General features: G+C 45.7%; 1 protein-coding gene across 2 annotated transcripts in view; it reads left to right on the forward strand.

Moving 5' to 3' along the window:
* LOC125451946 (protein phosphatase 3 catalytic subunit alpha) overlaps positions 1-21,484 on the forward strand; it is a 285,163-nt gene that overhangs the window by 213,399 nt on the left and 50,280 nt on the right. For both annotated transcript variants that reach the window (XM_048529747.2, XM_048529753.2), the window contains exons 7-8: positions 19,584-19,661; positions 21,058-21,152. In XM_048529747.2, the coding sequence (XP_048385704.1) occupies positions 19,584-19,661; positions 21,058-21,152 (173 nt within the window). The remainder of the gene's footprint in view (positions 1-19,583; positions 19,662-21,057; positions 21,153-21,484) is intronic.

The raw sequence follows: 21,484 nt of genomic DNA on the forward strand, positions 1-21,484 counted from the left end.
TGGTGTTATCAGAGACCATTCCCAGTCAGGGGTCACACAGTCAGTCTGGAATAAATATGCATTGCGAGGGTGACCAGAGCACTGACTGAGAATATTTCTGTCAGTGATGATGGCTTGGATAATGCTGCAGCAACTCAGTGTGGGCCGGTGTCGACCTCCTGATCCAGACTTGCCATAGCCCTTACAGCAGTTGGCTAAATGCTGCACACTGGTGACAGGTGGATAACAACAATCTGCATTTATGTAGTGCCTTAATTTGCTACAGCACCCCAAAGTTCTTTACAGGAGGTTTAACAAATGGAAACATGTCAGGGCGTAGATTGGGATAGCAGGACAGCTAACCAAGTCTGCTTAGAGAGGTGGGTTTTAAGGAACATCTCAGGAAGGGAGGGAGACCGTTCTCTAACTTTGGATCCAGACAACTCAAGGTCCAGTCGTTGGTAGTGGAATGAGCGAGAGGACAGATAGGAGATCTCGGTAGCTCGTGGAGACTGGGACAGATAAGAGATGAATAGTGGGGAGAGTTTTTAAGTGTTTCCAGCCAGGGTTCTAATGTCAGCCTGTGAATACAAATACACAGTTCCTTAGAAATAGAAGGTCCTGTCCCCATTCCCTTTAAATATCTTCAAAAAGAAACACTCAGTTGTTTGAAAAAAAACTGATGTGGGTATTGAATAAATTGACCAGTATTTAAATCTTTTGAAACTAAGCGAGTGATTTGCCCAATGTTATGATAAATCTGGGAAATTCTCTCTTCTTGAGATGGTAGTGACTATTTCTTTGTGTGTAGTGTAAGGCTGAGGGAGCTCTGAACCTGAACACAGCACCCGATCGGAAAGCAATTGGGCTCCAGGTGGAAGATGAGGTGCAGTTCCAGCAGCTTGTGCTGAACTTCACTGGAACGCAGCAGCAAGCCTGAGACAGAGATGCTGGCCAGGGAACGGGGTGTTGTGTTCAAGGGGCAGGCAAGTGGAAGCTCAGGGTCTTTTTTTTTAATGAGCAAAGTTGTTTGGCAAAATGTCTTGTGTTTGGACTGCCCTGTCTGGTTTCACTTGAGAGTTGATCTGTGACTCCTCTTGCATTATGCACTGTGGAGTTAGTGTCTGTATGTAGGAATCTGCCTTATCTCTGCTGTCCCCCACCAATCCAGTCATGTCTTAGTTTCACTGTTTCAAATTGCTGTGTGGCCCCTGTCTCTATGGCCTCATCTCTATAACTCCTGCAGTGCTCTGGGATCCCTGCACTACTCCATCCCTGTTCCTGACCTCTGTATTTCGGATTTTCCGTGTTTCCCCCATCAGTGGCCATACCTTCAGCAGACTTGGCTGAATGCTGTGGAATCATTGCTAAACCATCTCCATCCCTTGTCTCTCCTCCTTCCATTGAGCTGTTCTTTAATCCTATCTCCAAAACCAAACTTCTGATCATCTGCCCAAAGAGCTTTGACCTTGAGGTAAAGGAGCAAATTTAGGCTATTCGGCCCATTGAATCTGCTATGCTGTTCAATCGTGGCTGATGGGTTTGACAAACTCGTTCTCCTGTCTTCTCACTGTAACCCTTGATCCCTTTACTAATCGAGAATGTATCCATCTCAGTCTTAAATACACTCAAAAACTTGACCTCCACAGTGTTCTATATCAAAGAGTTCCTCCAGTTGGCATCACATTCTGTTTGAAAGCTCTCCTGTGCAATACCTGGGATATTTTATTGTGAAGTTGCTTTATAAATGCAAGTAATTGTTGTATATTACCTATGCACAGGGAGCTGGTAATGTCCCTGTGCTACTAATCCAGAGAATTTGATCTCAGGACATGGGTTCAAATCCCACTGAGGTACGATTGAAACAGTTTTAGTGACTGTTGTAAAAACCCATCTGGTTCGTTTATGTTTTATGGGAAAGAAACAGCCATCCTTACCTGGTGTGACCTACATGTGACTCCAGACCCACAGCAATGTGGTTGACTCTTACTTGCCCTCTGAAACGGCTGAGCAAACATGCTCAGTTCAAGAGGCAATTAAGAATGGACCACAATGTCAACTTTGCCAGCGATGGCCACATCCTGTGAAAAAATAAAAAAAATCAAACGTGGTTTCAAAGGTGAGAAATCCCAAAATGGGTGAATAAAGTTGTTGTCTGTCATCCTGTAGGAATTGTAGCCCAGGGCAAGTAGAGATTCAAATTCACTAGAGTTCACAGAAATATGAGGAAACTAGAGGCCAAACATGTCTGTGCTGGTTGTCCAAATGAGCATAATGACTTAGTACAGTTCTCCTGCCTTTTCCCCATAACCCTGGTCTAAACAGCATACGTGTCAAGAAGCGGTTCCTATTGGTCGATGAATCCAGGCGCATGGGGCACAGATTAATGGTTATTGGTGATATGAGGAAACTCTTTCCCACACACTGAGTGGTAATGATCAGGATTGGCACTGCCTGAGACTGTGGTGGAGGTACACTAATTGGATCATTAGCAGAGCAGAAAGAAAGTGAGGATGACAGGGAAAGGATAGGGTGGAACATGATATGCAAGCCTTGGAGAGCTGGTGCAGATGCAGTTGGCCGAATGGCCTTCACTGTGCTGTAACCGTTCTGTGATTGTAATTGTGCAAAGCTCTGGTTAGTCCATACGTGCCATAATGTGAACATTTCTGTGTCCCACAGCTTAGGCCAGGTCTAATTAATTGTCCAAATGTGTTCGTTTCAGTTGTCTTTTGACAAAATTTCTTCAATGTCACATGCCTTTGAAGAGCTGTGAAGTACAGTGACCATTCCACCTGCAGTAATCTTCATGGTTCTGATTGCAATATCTTGGTGTTATGCAAGAATGTGTTGAGTCTAATTCGTTTTAATTTAAAACCTATTTTTAACCTCACCTTGAAAAGTAAATAAAGCTTCACATATTTCAAATGGATTTTGGCACATCTCAGGCTTCGATTGAACATGTTAAATGTTTCTGAATCAGTTCTGAATGACTCTACTACAATCTTTCTGACATCATTTTTGTCTCAGTCATTTGCAGGAGTTTGTGGATGGAAGGTTGTGTGTGAGGTCAGGTGCTGTACCCAGACAAGGCAGTACTTTGAGACAGTAGGAACTGCAGATGCCAGAGAATCTGAGATAACAAGGTGTAGAGCTGGATGAACACAGCAGGGCAAGCAGGAAAGCTGGCGTTTTGGGTCTGGGCCGTTCTTCAGAGCCCTGCTGTGTTCAGCTAATCAGAGAGAAGCATTGAACTGGAGTAAGGGTTAGATCTTGGCAACACCTGACACTGCCGCTCCCCCCCCCAGCGCCGATGGGATGTGATGAGGGTTTGTAAATGCAAATTTTCCTTTTTTTCACTGACATCATCTGCCTCGGTGTACAAGTTGCCTTTTGAATGAGCACACTCTCTCTCAAATGTTTTCTCTCTCTTAGTCTCTGTCTCTCTATAATCTCCATCTGTTTGTTTCTACGGTGCTCCCCCTTGACACTAGCTTTGTCTTGCTCCCCCTCTTGACATCTAGCTTTCTCCCACTTTTGCCACCTCTCTCCATCCATCAACCTCTCCCTCCTCCCTCACACCCCCTCTCTCCCTCTGGCCTCCTTTTTATTCCCTCTGCCTATCGCTCTCTCCTGCTCCACTCAGAATGCTGTGCTCCATCTCTCTCTCTCTCTCTCTCTCTCTCTCTCTCTCTCTCTCTCTCTCTCTCTCTCTCTCTCTCTCTCTCTCTCTCTCTCTCTCTCTCTCTCTCTCTCTCTCTCTCCCCCCCTCTCTTCCCCCCCCCCCCCCCCCCCACCTCACCTCCCTCCACTGTGCATGCCCTATCCTGATTGCAGTTCACCAATTCCTGCTCTATTTTCTGACCTACCTTGACTGTTGAATCACTGGTGCCTTGGTTGTAACACCTCGTACCATCTCAACTCCACTAATGCCTTCACCGCAGAATCCTCGCTGGATCTCACCAATGCAGCTGCCGGGTACCTCACCGGCTCAAACTCTACTCTCTGCTGCCTGTCTCCACTTCATTCTAACCTCACCGATGCTGCCTGGTCGCACACTGGTTCTGAACTCCCCTTTGTCACCGCTTCCATAAATCTCTGCTGGCTGCAATCACCACTGGGGACCCAAACCTACCCCCACTGCACACTGGGAAAGCTGCACTGGGCTCGCTCGGCACTGCACACTGGGAAAGCCGCACTGGGCTCGCTCGGCACTGCACACTGGGAAAGCCGCACTGGGCTCGCTCGGCACTGCACACTGGGAAAGCCGCACTGGGCTCGCTCGGCACTGCTGCTGGGAAAGCCGCACTGGGCTCGCTCGGCACTGCACACTGGGAAAGCCGCACTGGGCTCGCTCGGCACTGCACACTGGGAAAGCCGCACTGGGCTCGCTCGGCACTGCACGCTGGGAAAGCCGCACTGGGCTCGCTCGGCACTGCACGCTGGGAAAGCCGCACTGGGCTCGCTCGGCACTGCACGCTGGGAAAGCCGCACTGGGCTCGCTCGGCACTGCACGCTGGGAAAGCCGCACTGGGCTCGCTCGGCACTGCACACTGGGAAAGCCGCACTGGGCTCGCTTGGCACTGCTGCTGGGAAAGTCGCACTGGGCTCGCTCGGCACTGCTGCTGGGAAAGTCGCACTGGGCTCGCTCGGCACTGCAGACTGGGAAAGTCGCACTGGGCTCGCTCGGCACTGCACACTGGGAAAGTCGCACTGGGCTCAGCACTGCAGACTGGGAAAATCGCATTGGGCTCAGCACTGCACACTGGGAAAGTCGCACTGGGCTCAGCACTGCACACTGGGAAAGTCACACTGGGCTCAGCACTGCACACTGGGAAAGTCGCACTGGGCTCAGCACTGCACACTGGGAAAGTCGCACTGGGCTCAGCACTGCACACTGGGAAAGTCGCACTGGGCTCGCTCGGCACTGCACACTGGGAAAGTCGCACTGGGCTCAGCACTGCACACTGGGAAAGTCGCACTGGGCTCAGCACTGCACACTGGGAAAATCGCACTGGGCTCAGCACTGCACACTGGGAAAGTCGCACTGGGCTCAGCACTGCAGACTGGGAAAATCGCACTGGGCTCAGCACTGCACACTGGGAAAGTCGCACTGGGCTCAGCACTGCACACTGGGAAAGTCGCACTGGACTCAGCACTGCCGATTCCGTTGCCCTGACGAACCTCCTTAATAAGCGGTAAGCAAAATGATAAAAACATGAGAAAGGAGAGAGGAAAAGGAAAGAAATAAAATGACAAGTGTAGAGAACGGAGGAGCCCTGGGCTTTGAAGCTCTACTTTACTGCACCTTACCAACAGACGGTACTCACTCGAGTGTGATCACAAACAGGTTGTATAAACAGTCACCAGATCTGTCACCGAACCTCCATACGCACATGTGCACACACACGCACGCACACACTCTCTCACTCACACTCTCACCGACCTCCCCCTCAACCACACAGATACACGCACACACACCCGACACCGTGCACAGATTCCGTTATCGCTGGCCGGTGAGTGAGAGCTGGCAATATGCTTTCTGCATTAATGTAGCGGAAGAGTTAATCAACTATGTGAGCTGGATTATAGATATTTCAATATGAATATACTCGTTTTTAGGGGAAAAAATGTTGGACCAGACTCAAGATAATTACATTCTTTTAATAAAACATTTTGGAGCAGCTCTGATGAGCGGTACTTGAGTTTGAGTAATGTGCTCACGTTGCTGCCCTCCATCAGTCCCACACTCTGCGACTGTTGTAACAACTCACTGGAGGTTTACCACGCACAAAATCCATGAGGATAGAGAGTAGTGTTTTGTCAGTCTTGTTGTTGTTTTGTAGACAAACTGCAATTGTTAGTATTCTCAGAAGTTAACTTAATATTTTACCTTGCTAATAATGTTAGTCTGCACATTTGTCTTGTTAAGCAATGGGAAATGAACCTGTCTAGTATTTTGAATATAAAGGCACAGGAACTATTCACTCAGGAGGGTTGGCATCTGTGCACAGAGGAACAGGACACTAACCTTCAAATCCAAACCTGACCATTCAGGGCTGAGGTCAGGAAAGACTTGCTCACACAAAGGAGTCAGAAATTTTAATTTCCAAATCGAAAGTCGCTGATGCTGGAGCTGTGATTATAACTTTCAGTTGAGATGTGTAGTTTTGTTAGAAGAGGGCATTAAGGGTTGCAGAACCACAACAGGTAGATGGAGTTAACATGAATAGAGCTGTCCCCTTGTAGAGTTTTCCATCGTAATAGTGGGACATCACAGATATTCATTTACCGAAAGCTGCAGTCGGTAAGTGAGAAGTGTGGTGTAAGCAGGCACTTTAGAAAAGATGATGCTTAATGGAAGCATTTTTCACTGTTTATGGGTGTAGCTGAGTGGAGTTGAGTGCATTTCTAATTCAAGCCCAGTGTGGAGTACACTGTGAGAGCCTTCGGCTGGATGTGAAGTTGCTGCTGGTGTTCACTGAGCTGTGGAGCTGGTTGTAAGTCTGACAGTCTGTGGGAGCTCTGAGCACAATCCACAAATTAATGAGCAACTTCAACATTGTCCAAATGATTAACTATTTCTAGGGCAGAGAGAGAGAGAGAGAGGGAGAGAGAGAGAGAGAGGCTCTTGATAACCAGGCTGATAAAGGTTTTCAGCTGTTACGTAAGAATGTAGAGTTGAGGTTAAAAACTAATCAGTCATGATCCTATTGAAGGATCGGGCAGGCTCAAAGGGCTGAGTGGCCTACTTTTGTTCCTTATTCATATGTTGGCCAAAACAGGACACCTTTGAAACCTCACTGCGAAGCCTCTTTCAGGGATGCCTAACCTGAAGAAGTTACCCTCTGGACCAACCTCGGGGAATCTCTCTCCCACTGCAACTCTCTTGTCCGTCTTCGGTCCACCTCCCCCTCTCTCCCTATTTATTCCAGAACCCTCTCCCCATCCTCCTCTCTGATGAAGGGTCTAGGCCAGAAACGTCAGCTTTTGTGCCCCTAAGATGCTGCTTGGCCTGCTGTGTTCATCCAGCTCCACACTTTGTTATCATGAATATAGGATAGTGATAGTGTTGGATAGTACCTTCCTTTTAATTAAGAGCCCACATTCTGCCCCAGTCCACAGCCATGTTTATGAACCAATCCAATATCTTACAGAAAGTTAAAGCCTCTTGTCCCTGCCCCACATTCTCAGGCTGTTACTGCGACATTTCCAGGCCCCAGCTGTGTAGCTTGGTTTCCCCTCTGGGCATTAAGGGTGAGACTAAGGGATAAGGTTCCATTCACCTGGATGCTGTTTTCTTGATCTGAGCAGCGAGGGATGTGGGGAGAGGCTGCAGAGTCACGAGAAGCTGCTGGAGCTTTACAGCCATGCGGTTCAGTGACCAGGGCCAATGAGGAGAGATGTCAGGGCAAGAGCCAAGACAGCCTGGGTCATCAAAACTGGTGGGTTATATCTTCCCCTCGGTTCCTTGGTGTTTTTGTTTTTGAGGTGGTGTTTAGTAAGTGTTATGAGGAGTGCAAACCCCGCATGTTCTGGATTGAATCAAAACCTTTGAGTTGGAGATTCCTGACAAACTGGTGGAAGGGGGGGTTGACTCTAATACGCCCGCTCAGCGAGCTGCAACATGAGAGAACATTCTCCTGGATTTGCCTAGTCAGGAGACTCAATGTTCATCTTCCAGGCCTGACCATTTTGCTTAGAGTTTGGGAATCATTAGCACTGCACTGAGCACAGTTAAGAATAATGACTTTGGTTATAATCAAGGGTTTTGTTACAAGAAAGTACAAGCATTTCCTCTGTTCACAACTTCCAAACATCTCAAAGTGCATGGTCAAAGTACTTCTGAGTGTGTAATCCCAGGGCAAAGTAAGCTGCTTATGGAAGAGTGGGGTAGCTCAGCAGGTCTGTTTGCAACTAACCTGGACTTGCCATGGAAAAGATCTCTCCGGATGACAAGCTCTTGGGCTATTAATTGAAGAAAGCTGCTGTCCAACACTTTCACCATCCAATAGTCATGTCATCTTTTATCCCCTTTTAACAAAGGCTTCCTGCTATAGGCAATGTGTAAACAACGAACAAGAGGAGGCCTTTGAGCCTGACCTACCATTCAATACAATCATGGGCTGAGCTGATTTTAACACCAACTATACATTCCTGCATATCATCCTGACCCCGTCCACCACCAGCGAAAATCTCTTATCCTCCTGGTCACCAAGAGACTCTCTCTCCCTCTGCTTTAGAAATAGTTAATCATTTGGAGAATGTTGGTGAAGTTGCTCATTAATTTGGTGATTGTGCTCAGAGCTCCCACAGACCGTCAGACCTACGACCAATCCACAGCTCAGTGAACACTAGCAGCAACCTCACATCCAGGATCATTCTTGTAAACTTCCTCTGTACTCTCTCCAGTGCCAGTACGCTCTGCCCTTAGGTAAGGGGCCAAAACTGCTCACAATATTCCAAATGCAATCTGATCTATGTCTTCTGAGGCCTCAGCAATACATCTCTGCTGCTGTATTCTAGCCTCCTTGAAATAAACGCTCACATTGCATTTGCCTTCCTGACTGCCAACTGAGCCTGCATGTTAACTTAAACCTAGTCCTGAACTAGGACTAATAAGTCCCTTAGTGCTTCAGATTTCCAAAGCCTTTTCCCAATTTAGACAATAGTCTACACCTCTGTTCTTCTGACCAGAGTGCATAACCTCACAATTTGCCTTTCCAGCCAGCCAACCCTCTATCCATGCCAGTACCTTGCCCCTAACACCAGGGGCTCTTATCTTATTTAGCAGCTTCCTGTGAGGCATCTTGTCAAAAGCCTTCTGGAAATTCAAATAGATCACATCCACTGGCTGTCCTTTTTCCAATATGCTTGTTACCTCCCCAGAGAATTATAACGTGTTTGTATTGTATGAGCTCTCCTTGATGAAGCTATGCTGTCTTAGCCCTATTTCTCACACACTTCCAAGTAATCCACAATTTCATATTTTGTGATGGACTCGACTTTAACCAATGACTGATGTCAGGCTCAGTGACCTATAGTTTCCTGTCTTTTATCTACCTCCCATTATAAACAGGGGTTTTACGTTGTCTGTTTTCCAAACCTCCAGGACCTTCTGTGACTCCAATAATTCCTGAAAGATCACTGCCAATGCTTCTACAACATCCTCGGTTACCTGGTTCGGAACATGGGGTGTAGTCCTTCTGTCCAGGCCACTTACTCACCTTCAGACCTTCCTGCTTCCCCAGCACCACCTTCTTAGTGATGGCTACAAGACTCATCTCTGCCCCGACACACACTCACTTATACCCCTGACGCACTCTCAGATTTGGTAGTTCTGAAAGGGTAAAGTCACCCACAACCCCACCAATTAAATACCCCTTGCAAAATGTGGGAGGGCATTGAATTTCATCGTGGATGGGAAGAAGAGTTTGGTTATGTGATCTGTCCTGGTGAAACGGCTACTTTATGTGGATACTGAACAATTGGGAAACCAGAAACAAAGGATAGTAAGCAGCAACTTATGGTGGGGGGGTCAATCAGGAAAGTCTTGATAGACATAAATGTTCTGGGGGAAGGTGTAGATGGTCTGATCAGCAAATTTGCAGATGACACTAAGATCGGTGGAGTAGCAGATAGTGAAGGGGACTGTCAGAGAATGCAGCAGAATATAGATAGATTGGAGAGTTGGGTGGAGAAATATCAGATGGAGTTCAATCCAGGCAAATGTGAGGTGATGCATTTTGGAAGATCCAATTCAAGAGTGAACTATGTTGTAAATGGAAAAGCCCTGGGGAAAATTGATGCACAGAAAGATCTGGGTGCTCAGGTCCATTGTACCCTGAAGGTGGCAACGCAGGTCAATAGATTGGTCAAGAAGGCATACGGCATGCTTTCATTCATCAGACAGGGTACTGAATATAAGAGCTGGCAGGTCATGTTACAGTTGTGTAAGACTTTCATTCAACCACATTTAGAGTACTGTGTACAGTTCTAGTCGCCACCTTACCAAAATGATGTGGATGCTTTGGAGAGGGTGCAGAGGAGGCTCACTAGGATGTTGCCTGGTATGGAGGGTGCTAGCTATGAAGAGAGGTTGAGTAGATTAGGATTATTTACATTAGAAAGACGGAGGTTGGGGGGGACCTGATTGAGGTCTACAAAGTCATGAGAGGTATAGTCAGGATGGATAGAGGGAACTTCTTCCCAGAGTGGGGGACTCAGTTACTAGGGGTCATGAGTTCAAAGTGAGAGGAGGAAAAATTTAAGAGAGATATGCATGGAAAGTTTGTTACGCAGAGGGTGGTGGGTGCCTGGAATGTGTTGCCAGTGGAGGTGGTAGAGATGGGCATCATTTAACATGTATCTAGACAGATACATGAGTGGACAGGGAGCAGAGGGATACAGATCCTTGGAAAATAGGCGACAGGTTTAGATAGAGGATCTGGATCGGCGCAGGCTTGGAGGGCCGAAGGGCCTGCTCCTGTGCTGTAATTTTCTTCGGTTTTTGTTTGTTTTGTTCTATTTTTAAATCAACCTATTTGGATTAGATATGAGACAACTCCAAGTGACATGGGACCTTTGGGGTCAGCTTCTGGTTTTGCTCGGGTCACTTGGTCAGTTCCTCTCAGAAGCCGCTATTTAGGAGTATCACCATCTACTGACCATGGCTGGTACTGCAAACCCAATGTTCCTGTTCAAAATCAAACAAAAACAACCCTTTAAAGTGAAGAACAAATTAAACTTAATTTGTGGCGAAGGTACACCGGTATCTAATGCTATGTATTATTTACAGCTTATAATTAAAATATGCCATTAATATCTGCAATATACTACACAATCTCAAACATATACGCTGTATTGTTGTATGTTCTATGTACCTTGATTAGAAAGTCCTGGGAAATGTTGCTGAGCACAAGTCTTGGAGTGCAGGCTCATAGTTCCTTGTGAGTGGAATCATAGTTAGACAGAATAGTGAAGAAGGTGTTTGGTATGCTTGCCTTTATTGGTCAGTGCGTTAAGAATAGGAGTTAGGAGATCATGTTGCAGCTGTACAGGACATTGGTTAGGGCACTGTTGGAATACTGTGTGTAATTCTGGTCTCCCTGCTACAGGAACAATGTTGTGAAACTTGAATGTGTTCAGAAAAGATTTACGAGGATGTTACCAGGGTTGGAGGGTTTGTGCACCAGGGAGAGGCTGAATAGACTGGGGCTATTTTCCCTGGAGCTTCAGAACCTGAGGGGTGATCTTATAGGGGTTTATAAAATCATGAGGGCCATGGATAGGGTGAATAGACAAGGTCTTTTCCCCCAGGGTAGGGGAGTCCAAAACTAGAGGGGCATAGGTTTAAGGTGAGATGGGAAAGATTTAAAAGGGATCTAAGGGGCAGTTTTTTTTCATCAGAGAGTGATGCGTGTATGGAGTGAGCTGCCAGAGGAAAGGGTGGAGGCTGGTACAGTTATAGCATTTAAAACGGACCTGGATGGGCACGTGAATAGGAACGGTTTAGAGGGATACGGATCAAATGCTGGCAAATGGGACTAGATTTACGTAGGATATCTGGTTGGCATGGACAAGTTAGATCAAAGGGTCTGCTTCCATGCTGTACATCTCTGTGACTGACTTTGATCTAAAGCAAGTGGTGAATAAATTGTTTCTGGCATGGTGCTGGGTAAGGATGGGGGGGTTGGTGCAAAATGGGATGTATACATAAAACCTGAGGCAGGCCATTTAGGGAGTTATATCAGGAAACATTTCTCCGCAGGAGGCATTTGGAGTCTGGAACACTCTGAAACAAAAACAGTAATTATTGGAGAAACTCAGTCGGTCCAGCAGCATGTGTGGAGAGAAGGCGGAGTTAATGTTTCAAGTCTGGTATGACCCTTCTTCAGAACAGAGAAGGGTCACTGGGCCTGAAATGTTAACTCTACTTTCTTTTCACGGATGTTGCCAGACCTCCTGAGTTTCTCCAGTCATTTCTGTTTTAGTTTCTGATTTCCAGCATCTGCAGTTTTTGTTTAGTTTGGAGCACTCACTCTTTCCCCTGAAAGGCAGTTGTGGCTGGAGTCAGTTATAAAGTTCAGACCGGAGTAGGTAACTTTCTGTGAGGAAGGTGTTACTAAGGGTTACAGAATCAGGGCTGGTAGCTGGGAGCTAACATACAGGTCAATCATCACTGTAACTATTAGAGTCGACTCAAAGGGTTGAATGTCTGGTCCAGTTCTTATCGTAAACATCAGGCCTTAAAACATGAACTAAAATGGATACAGTCAGTCAGTCAGTCAGTCAGTCAGTCTGGCCCCTCCAAGTGGAAAGAGATTTGTGGGTTTTGGATAAGGTTGCATTTTAGTGAGCACTGGAGCCAGTTAAAACGTGCTGGTAATATTTGTTTAGATAGACAGGGCTAGCTTTAGTTGAGGGATCGTAGAAACATGGAATACTGGAGCAGGAGTAGGCTATTCAGCCCTTTGAACCTGTTCTACCACTCAATTGAATCGTGGCTGGTTATCTGTCTCCACATTCTCCCCATGCTCTTTGATTTCTTTAAACCTAAGAACTGTATCTGACTTCTTCTTGAAAAGTGTTTGCCACAGAAAGCAGTTGAGTCCTGTGGCAACGTGTTCCGAAGAATCCCCACTCTCTGGGTGAAGAAAGTCCTAAATGGCCTCCCTGTTCCCTTAGACAGTGACCTCTGTTCTAGACATCCTGCCTGCCTTTACTATCTCATCCTGTTAGAATTTTATAGGTTTCTATCAGACCCCCCCTCATTCTTCCAAACTGCAGTGAATATAGTTCTAACCAATCCAGTCTGAATTCATATGTCAGTCCTGCCAACCCAGGAATCAGCCTGGTAAACCCCCACTGCACTCCCTCTATCGCTAGAACATCCTTCCTCAGATAAGGAGACCAAAACTGCACCCACTGCTCCAGGTGTGGTCTCACCTAAGGCCATGTACAATTGCATCAGGATATCCCTGCCCCTGTACCTGAATCATTTCACTATGAAGGCCAACACACCATTTACCGCCTTCACCAGCTGCATGTACAACACTTATCTTTAGTGACTGGTGATCAGGACACCAGGTCTCACTGCATTTCCTCCTTTCTCACTACATCACGAGATAATCTGTTTTCCTGTTTTTGCTCTCAACAAGGATAACCCAACATTTTTCCACATGAGCTGCACTCTGCCATGTATTTGCCCATTATCTCACCCTGTCCAAATGCACTGAAGCACCTCTGCACCCTCCTCCAAGCTCGCCCTCCCTCCCAGGTTTGGGGTTCAGTGTGATTGTGTCAGGAACCTGTGCTGCACGTGTGGGGTGCTGGTAGGAGACTCATCCTGCTGATGGGTGCCAGCTGGCACTTCTCCCAGACCAGTCACCAAGGATGGGGGTGGGGAGGGGCAGTCCCGCCCACAGAGAGCCACTGACCCACTGGAGCCTAGCAGCTGCCTGAAACGGAGATAAATTCACCAAAGATCCTCAGACAGCACCTTCCAAACCCAGGATCACTTTCATCCAGAAAGTCAAGGCCAGCAGGTACATGGGAACACCAGGCCCTGTGGTTCCCGATGGTGTGCAGTTTTAATTGTGATATCTTCAAGGATATTGGAATGTTGCAATATTTGGGAGGAAAGTCTCAAATTCTGAATCACTGGACCCTGAATCCAAGCACCCAGTCCACACCATCTAAAGGCCTAAAGTAACAGAAACCAAAAGTGCAGGAGAAGCTTTGTTCTAGATAAATGTCTAAGCTGTTGTGTCTGAAAATAAGATAGGTTGTAGCTGTGACCATGATTGAGTGTGTAGGTACAGCTTACTGATGTGAAAAGCTGAACTTTCCCCCTGATCTTATCAACAACTGGCAGCAATTTATAACCTGCCAAGAATTGGGCCAAAAAAAGGCAGATTGTTGGCTGGTGCCAAAGGGAACACCCAGCTCCAATTGGATTGAGAGAAAGGGAAGTGCTGAAGTGAGCTGATCAGTTTTGTAAAGTGATTGATTTAAATGGCTTGAAAAACAGTGGGAACATTCCCTCTGACTGCTATCACAGGGTGTCCTGGGTGGTTTGATCTGCCTGAGAGAGCAGTGTGTGTGAGGAGTGACAGTCTGGGAAATCAGAACAGAGAAATGTAGACAGCAGACAAGGTGTGAGAAAAGTATTGTTTGCAAGTCAAGTACAAGAAACAAGGGAGTGGTGATTTAGTTCCCATTTTCACTCTTCCATCATTGTTGGTTGGACACACTGAAGCACTGTTTGCTCTGGGGAAGCCTTGAGATGTTGAACTTATTCGAACTGATACTTTCCAATACAGCGTGATTAATACCATGTCCTGGACACATAGTATTGTGGAAGAGAAAGGATAATTAAATTACTGAGACTTAACCCTATTTTAAAAGTATTTGGTGTTCTAGTTTTACATTCTGTTATATGTTTCTGTTTTGTATCTTTGGTAGAATATCGAAAGTTATGCTATTTTAGGCTGTTCAGCCCGTCTTTACTAGGCAAGCGTTCTGAAGAAATGCTCCAAATTGTCCTACCCCTCTGATCTTACCTCATCGCTCAACAAGTACTTTTTTTTTCCAAGTATTTTTCCTAACTCCCTTTTTTGGACGTGCCTAGTGAGCGTTTTCACCAGCCACTAAGGCTTTGTGTGTTAAATCGGAATATTCTTGGATAAACCTGATCAGATGACCATCTGTGGCTGGCAAGCAAACTGCAGTGTAGCACCTTCACGAGTGGTACCAGATAACTCGTTTACAGTAGCTTACCCCGGGAAGCTAAGACAGAGTTGATATCAGAGAAAGGTGAGTAGTTGAAAGTTGAGCATGTGTACAGACATGAGCCAGTGGGTTGGATTTCAGCGGATGATTGCTGTCATTGCTCCCAGGCTATAAGAGCTTAACTGATTTAGACAAGTCTGTTTCATGCCAGGCTTCCCCAAAGACAAAAACAATGTGTGGGATACCCGTAATCCTCTCCTACTGCCTGAAGGTAAAGGCTGATGTTGCTCTCTTGCCATCAGTGAGGCTGCAGCCACTGTTGGATGAAACAAGCCCAATATTCCCCAAATCTCCTGCAAGCGTGAGCTCAGCTCCATGGGGAATGTGGTCACTCAGTCGGAACACTTTGGGATCATTCCCACTTCAGGTGACAGCCTTCCTGTTCATAAGATGTTACTCTGTACCGTGTGATGGTCGATATTTGTGTGAGGCATCCCCTGGAGTGGCTAAATACTCCCACTCTGGCACCTCAAACTCTCTTATATATCGCGTAGAGTAATGCAGTGTGTTGAGGTGGTGCATGGTTCATTTCCCTCTGTTTCCTTGGGCTCCGCTTGCCTGAAATTTTCAAATCCCTTCCAATACCATTCAAAACAGTCAGACTCCAGAGGTCAAAGCCATCAGCAACTGTCTCCATTTACCAGGGTCTGTGTCTGCCATTTCCTATCTCACAGGTCATAGAGTCATACAGCACAGATACAGACCCTTCGGTCCAACCAGTCCCATGCTGAACATAATCCCAAACTAACCTAGTCCCACCTGCTTGCTCCTGGCCCATATCCCTCCAAACTTTTCCTGTTAATGTCCTTATTCAAATGTCTTTTAAACATTGTAAGTGTACCCATATTCAGTGACCCTGACACTAGCTCCTGGTTCGATATGAGAATTGTAATCCTCCAGTTTGAATCTGTTTCCTTTACCACCCTCACTGCACCTCAATCACTTTCACCAGTCCCATGACTCTGAGATGTGAAATATCCCCCAATTTCTGACTCTGTGCAGCCCCTGACCTAGTCTCTACTCCCCTGGATTAAAGCATATTAGAGACCAGAAACGCATCATCGCAGACCGGGATCAAGCATTTCAGCGGATTTTTGCCAGTGCTAGTTGTGTCCTCAGGTGGCAGGTGCTTTTACAGATCAGGTTGTGGTCGTTGTTTTATTAAAGTGTGAGAGAGATGTATATACACAGAGCAAACACAATTCATGGGAGACAGCTTGATTACATTTTGGCAAGTTGTTATTTAACCACTGGTGTATCGAGCCAGCAAACAATCGATCGATCGAACGCTTCATTGTGAACCCTTGGAAATTGGCAGCGTGTGGTACAGATAGATAAACAGTGTTTGTCTCGTGATGGTTTACGCAGGACAGAGGTTATACCCTCTGCCCTGCTTTAATATAACATTGAGCGAGAAAGAAATATCTTCTCTGATGAGCTGAGTTCATTGTGACACTGATGTTTCAAGAAAGGTTCATTTACTTTGGACAACAGTCACGAAAGCTTCACGTCGAATGCTTATGATGGCCTTGAGTTTGAAGAATTGTGGATGTCTACATTGCTTTTATCTTTATTCTTCCAAGGAACATGTGTGCCATTGACAAGACCTTAGTTTGCTCTGAAGAAGGATCACTGGGCGTGAAACGTTAACTCTGCTTTCTTTCTACAGATGCTGCCTACTGAGTTTTATCTAGTAATTTTTGGGTTGTTTTGTCCCTGTGTGTGTTGCCCATCCCTAATTGCTCTTGAACTGAGCAATGGCTTGCTTGACCATTTTCAGTGGGCAGTTAGCAGACCACATTGCTGTGGGTCTTGAGTCACAGGTAGGCCAGACAAGGCAAGCCCAGCAGTCTGTCCTCCCTGATGTCCATTCATGGACCTTAATGGACGTATGTAGTTATGTTTTTGAAATGTTAACGCTTTCTCTGCCCACAGACACTGCCAGACCTGCTGAGTTTCTCCAGCATTCTCAATGATATAGTTTCATTTCTTAAAACCTATTATTTTTATCTATTGGACGTACATTCCACGAGCAGTCGTTGTGGGATTTTTAACCCATTTTCATAAAGATTTTGGCTGGGCTTCTGGATTACCGGTCCCCCAATAAAGGATGGGCTGGACAGTGTGAGAGTTGGTAGTTTTGTGGTAAATGGGTACTGAATGGACAGTGGTCAGGGTTATTTTAACAAGGTGTTTCTTCATAACTGTTTGTTCGCTGGAGGCCACCTGAATGGTTTCATGACTGCCAGGTTCCAAGTTGTGCTTGGGATATTGTTCAGAGTGGTTGGGGATGAAAGGAAGAAGCTTCCCAGCTCAGCTGTCCAGTTGCTGGGAAAGAGCTGTTCTTATGGGTGCAGTGTACACCATGAGCCCAGGTCCAGCTGCTCCTGTGTGAGGAATCTCTAGAGGAGTTTGTCAGCGTTCCCTTAAATGACTGTATCTACAAAGACTGACCACCCCCGTCCCACTGACTCTGAGATAGCTGCGCACAATCACTGGCCTCTGTTGGCTACAAATGCTTCTTTTTAATCTCTACAGAGAGAAATCCCTGTTTTCCAATTGAATGCATCTTTTTCTTTTAAGTATGAATTATGGAGGTGTACAGTTGGCCAGATTGGGAACTGGTTAAACCAGTTACATTTATGTTGTAGACCAACAGAAGGCTGGAACAACACTGCTGACCAGGTAGCATCTGGAGGAAAGGAACAGCCAATGTTTTGGGCATTCCTGAAGAGAGGTTATACCTGAAGCATTGACGGCTCTTTTCCTCTAGATGCTGCGTGCCTTGCTGTGTTCTTCCAGCTTCCTGTTTTGTCTACCTTGGATTCCAGCTTCTGCAGTTTCTTGGTCTCTAAATTGCAGAGTAGTTGATCGAGAGAAAGAGAATGTGCTGCACCCATCTCAGTCAGAACACAGCCAATAAAAATCATTGCAGCACCTTCAGTACAGCAAGGAGGCCATCAGCCCCTTTTTCTTGTGCCAGCCCTTTGAAGGAGTTATGCAGTTAATCCTAGTCCCCACCTCCTCCATCATCCTGTCAATTTCTCATCCCTGGTGCTATTTGAGACAATCCCCTGTTCGCTATTTGCGAAGTCTGGAAAGCTTTCCTGAAAGGAGTTCCCCAGAACGTGGCAGCACCTCTATCTTATCCTTGAGTTAAACAAAGACCACCTGTTGAGTTAAAGCCCACTAAGACATTCAAATTCACAAAAGAACAAATAAAAGTTTGTGAAGTTGGGTGAAATGATCTCCCCACCTCTTAAACGTGACTTATAAAGGTCTAAGTGCAACTCACCAAAGGCACCTTAGCACCTTCCTAACCCACAATTACTACCATCTAGAAGGATAAGGGCAGCAAGTACATGTAAACATTACCATCTGCAAGTTCCACTCCAAACCACTCACCATCCTGACATAACAAAGTATCGTTAGTCCCTTAGTGTCAAAATTCTGGAACTTCCTCTCTAACTTACTGCCATTTTACGTCCACATACACCATAATTATCGCAGCAGTTTGAGAAAGCAGCTGACCACTACCTTCTGAAGGTCAGCCAGAGACTGGCAATAAATGTTGACCAGCCAGTAACTCCTGTGTTGTATTGACCATGTAATTAACACATCAGCATTTGCAGCTTTCACTGCTAAAGTCTCACTCTTGTATTCTCATTCATGTTTACTAAGACTCAAAGTAGAATGGATTACACCACTTTATTCATTCATGCGATATGGGCATTGCCGGCTAGGCCAGCCCTAATTACCCAGAGGGCAGTTATGAGTCAACCACGTTGCTGTGGGTCTGGAGTCACATGCAGGCCAGACCAGGTAAGGATGGCAGTTTCCTTCCTAAAGGACATTAGTGAACCAGATGGGTTTTTGCAGCGACAAACAATGGTTTTATTGTCACCATTAGACTCTTAATTCCAGAAATGTGTGGAAATCTAATTCCACGAGCTGCCATGGTAGGATTCAACCCCTGATTATGACCTGGGTCTCGGGATTAATAGTTTGAGAATTAATAAGACTCAACCATCAACTCCCCTAAAGTTGCAAGGATCTTTACTCCTTGAATAAAGAGCAAGTCCCCTGCACCAGAATTGCCAGCTATTTAAGTTTATACCTCACTTTGAGTGAAATGAAGCATCTCAAAGTGGTTCACATGAGTGTTACCAGGTGCATGAGGGTAAATGCTTGGATAAGTGATTGAGTTTGAAGGGGGAAGAGAAGATGACTACGAGGTTTTTAGCAGAAGTTCCAGAGCCTCAGGCTCAGAAACTGTAGGCATGGCTGTTGATGGAGTGACGGAAATCAGGGGCTTGAGAAGTCAGGTTTGGAGGAACAAAGATATTGTGGGGCTGCAGGAGATTGAAGGCCGTCAGAGATTTGAAAATTGAGGTGTTCCTTGGACAGGAAGTCAAACGGTTTGGATCTTTGAGCTCAGAGGGTAAAGGGTGAATGGAGCTGCATCCTCCTCCTCCTAACATACAGAAAGGGGGACCCGAAAAGACAAAGCCAACGTAATCTGTGGAAGCTTCCAAATTGCCGCCAATTAGTGATGTTTTTGAGTTTTTATGAATTGATTTGTGCCTTTACTGTGACGGTAATTCATTTCACACAGTGTCCAGGTCCCAGGCGATATCTGTGGGCAATGCAAACCTCCCCTAACAGCTCTTCATCTCAGCCTAGCATTTATCTCCTCCTGATCATTCCTGCCTTGCGTTTGTCCAGCTGTCCCCTTGTGTATCTGTGCATTTCATGATTGTGCAAAACCTTGTTTAAAATTTTAACCAGCTTTTAATATTTTTTATTTGCAGTTACCCTGCTGTATGTGACTTCCTACAACACAATAATTTATTATCAGTAATCCGAGCACATGAGGCACAGGATGCTGGGTAAGTGTTTGATTTTCCAGCAGAAATGTAATTTTGTTCCTACTTTAATTAAGCCTTGTGCAATAACATTCATACAGGGTGTGTCCCACTGAGCAGCTTAAATTTATTACATTAATCAATAAGTACTGTGTTCTTTAGGGATGGCTTCCTGTGAATATTTTCCAATCGGCGTGTTCCGTGATGTTAAGGCATGCCTCTGCAGCAGGTGGGGACTTGCAGGCTGGGCCTCCTGGCTCAGAGGTAGGGACACTGCCACTCCAGCCCCTGCTGCTGTGCCGTGAATTGAATGTTGGTCCCAACCAACTGAAGAGAATTTCGAGCCTGGCGATTCGATCGATTGAAATTCACCTGAGCTGAATGAACCTAACGTGCAGCTGTCTGCATTATTTGACTGATTCTTCAGTACGAGTAGATAAAAAGTAAAATACTGTAGATGCTGGAAACCTCAAACAGAAACAGAACATTCTGAAAGTGCACAGCAAGTTTGACAGTGCCTGTGGAGAGAGAAACTGAGTTGGTGACTCAGTTCTGACGATCACTCCCAGGCCCGATGTATTGACTGGGTTCCTCTCTCCATTATGCTGTTTCCAGCTTGTCCTATTTCTGTTTCAGACTTACCTAAGACAAACCTGTAAGCTCGGAGCTAGTACCGGGGATCTTTCCTCCCCTCAGGCTATTGAAGCTAACCCTGGAGATCCACTTGTTCCCAATGAAGACACTGACCTTCTATACAATGTGATCTCTGCCCCAGTCAGGAACCGGTCCAGCTCCCTCTTGAAGGGACACAGAGAGTCAACACCCAGCACCTCAAAAGGCAGCGCTTTCCAGAAGCTCACTCAATGGGCACCTGGGGCTTTTGGATTCCTCGCCGAGAGCTTCAGAACTTTAACCACTGCTCCAAACTAAAATGTAACAGTAAGGTAATGACCCTGGTTCAAACTGGCAAAAGGCAACGTTAGCCCAGTTATCAGAAACATCTTCACATTGAGGTACATTGACAATGAGGGATGGGGTTCTTTGTAGCAAAATCCCTGGAGACTGTCAGGAAGTATTCTGAAACTTTGATTGTAATGATTTAATTTGTGGGTGTACTGAGCTGAAATATGTGGTCTTTACAGCCCTGCCTGTCTAGTTACCCAGGTTCTGTTTCAAAACAATGACAATCACATGTCTGACATCAATAGAATGGCTAATTGAACTAATCATTACTTGCTACATGTCTGGAGCAAATTCACAAAAAAGGAATTAATCAACACCGTAACATCTGAGATGCAGCAGTCATTTACTGAGGCAGGTGAAAGGTAAACTTTGGATGATAATGGTACACTTTGATAAATAGAGTGTAATTGTATGAATGCCCAACCTTTTGTGTAACTGGGTACATTGATATTCACAGGTACCGAATGTATAGAAAGAGTCAAACAACGGGCTTTCCTTCACTAATCACCATCTTTTCAGCTCCCAACTACCTGGATGTCTACAACAACAAAGGTATGAGGATGTGCGTTGTGTGTTTTGGTGATTACTAAATTAATGTGCGCTAAACTATTTCAAAACCTATCTCAGACTAGGGAGTCCTGATCCTTGGGTAGCCAAGGGCAGCTCTTTCTGGCTATGTCTGAAGGTAATTATTTGCAATTCTGAATTTTTTTTTACATGTTGACAATGATTTGACTGCTGCTTTGAGATTTCCAAAGCTTGGTACTCAATCTCGATAAATTTGCTCTCAGCCTTGTGTGTCTGTCATCAGATGTGCTGTTACAATGAGTATGTCCGGGTGTTAAGCTGCAAGGTATCACTGTTTATAGGGAGATGGTTGAGGT

The sequence above is a fragment of the Stegostoma tigrinum genome, chromosome 1 (assembly GCF_030684315.1).
Source record: "Stegostoma tigrinum isolate sSteTig4 chromosome 1, sSteTig4.hap1, whole genome shotgun sequence".
Lineage (NCBI taxonomy): Eukaryota > Metazoa > Chordata > Chondrichthyes > Orectolobiformes > Stegostomatidae > Stegostoma > Stegostoma tigrinum.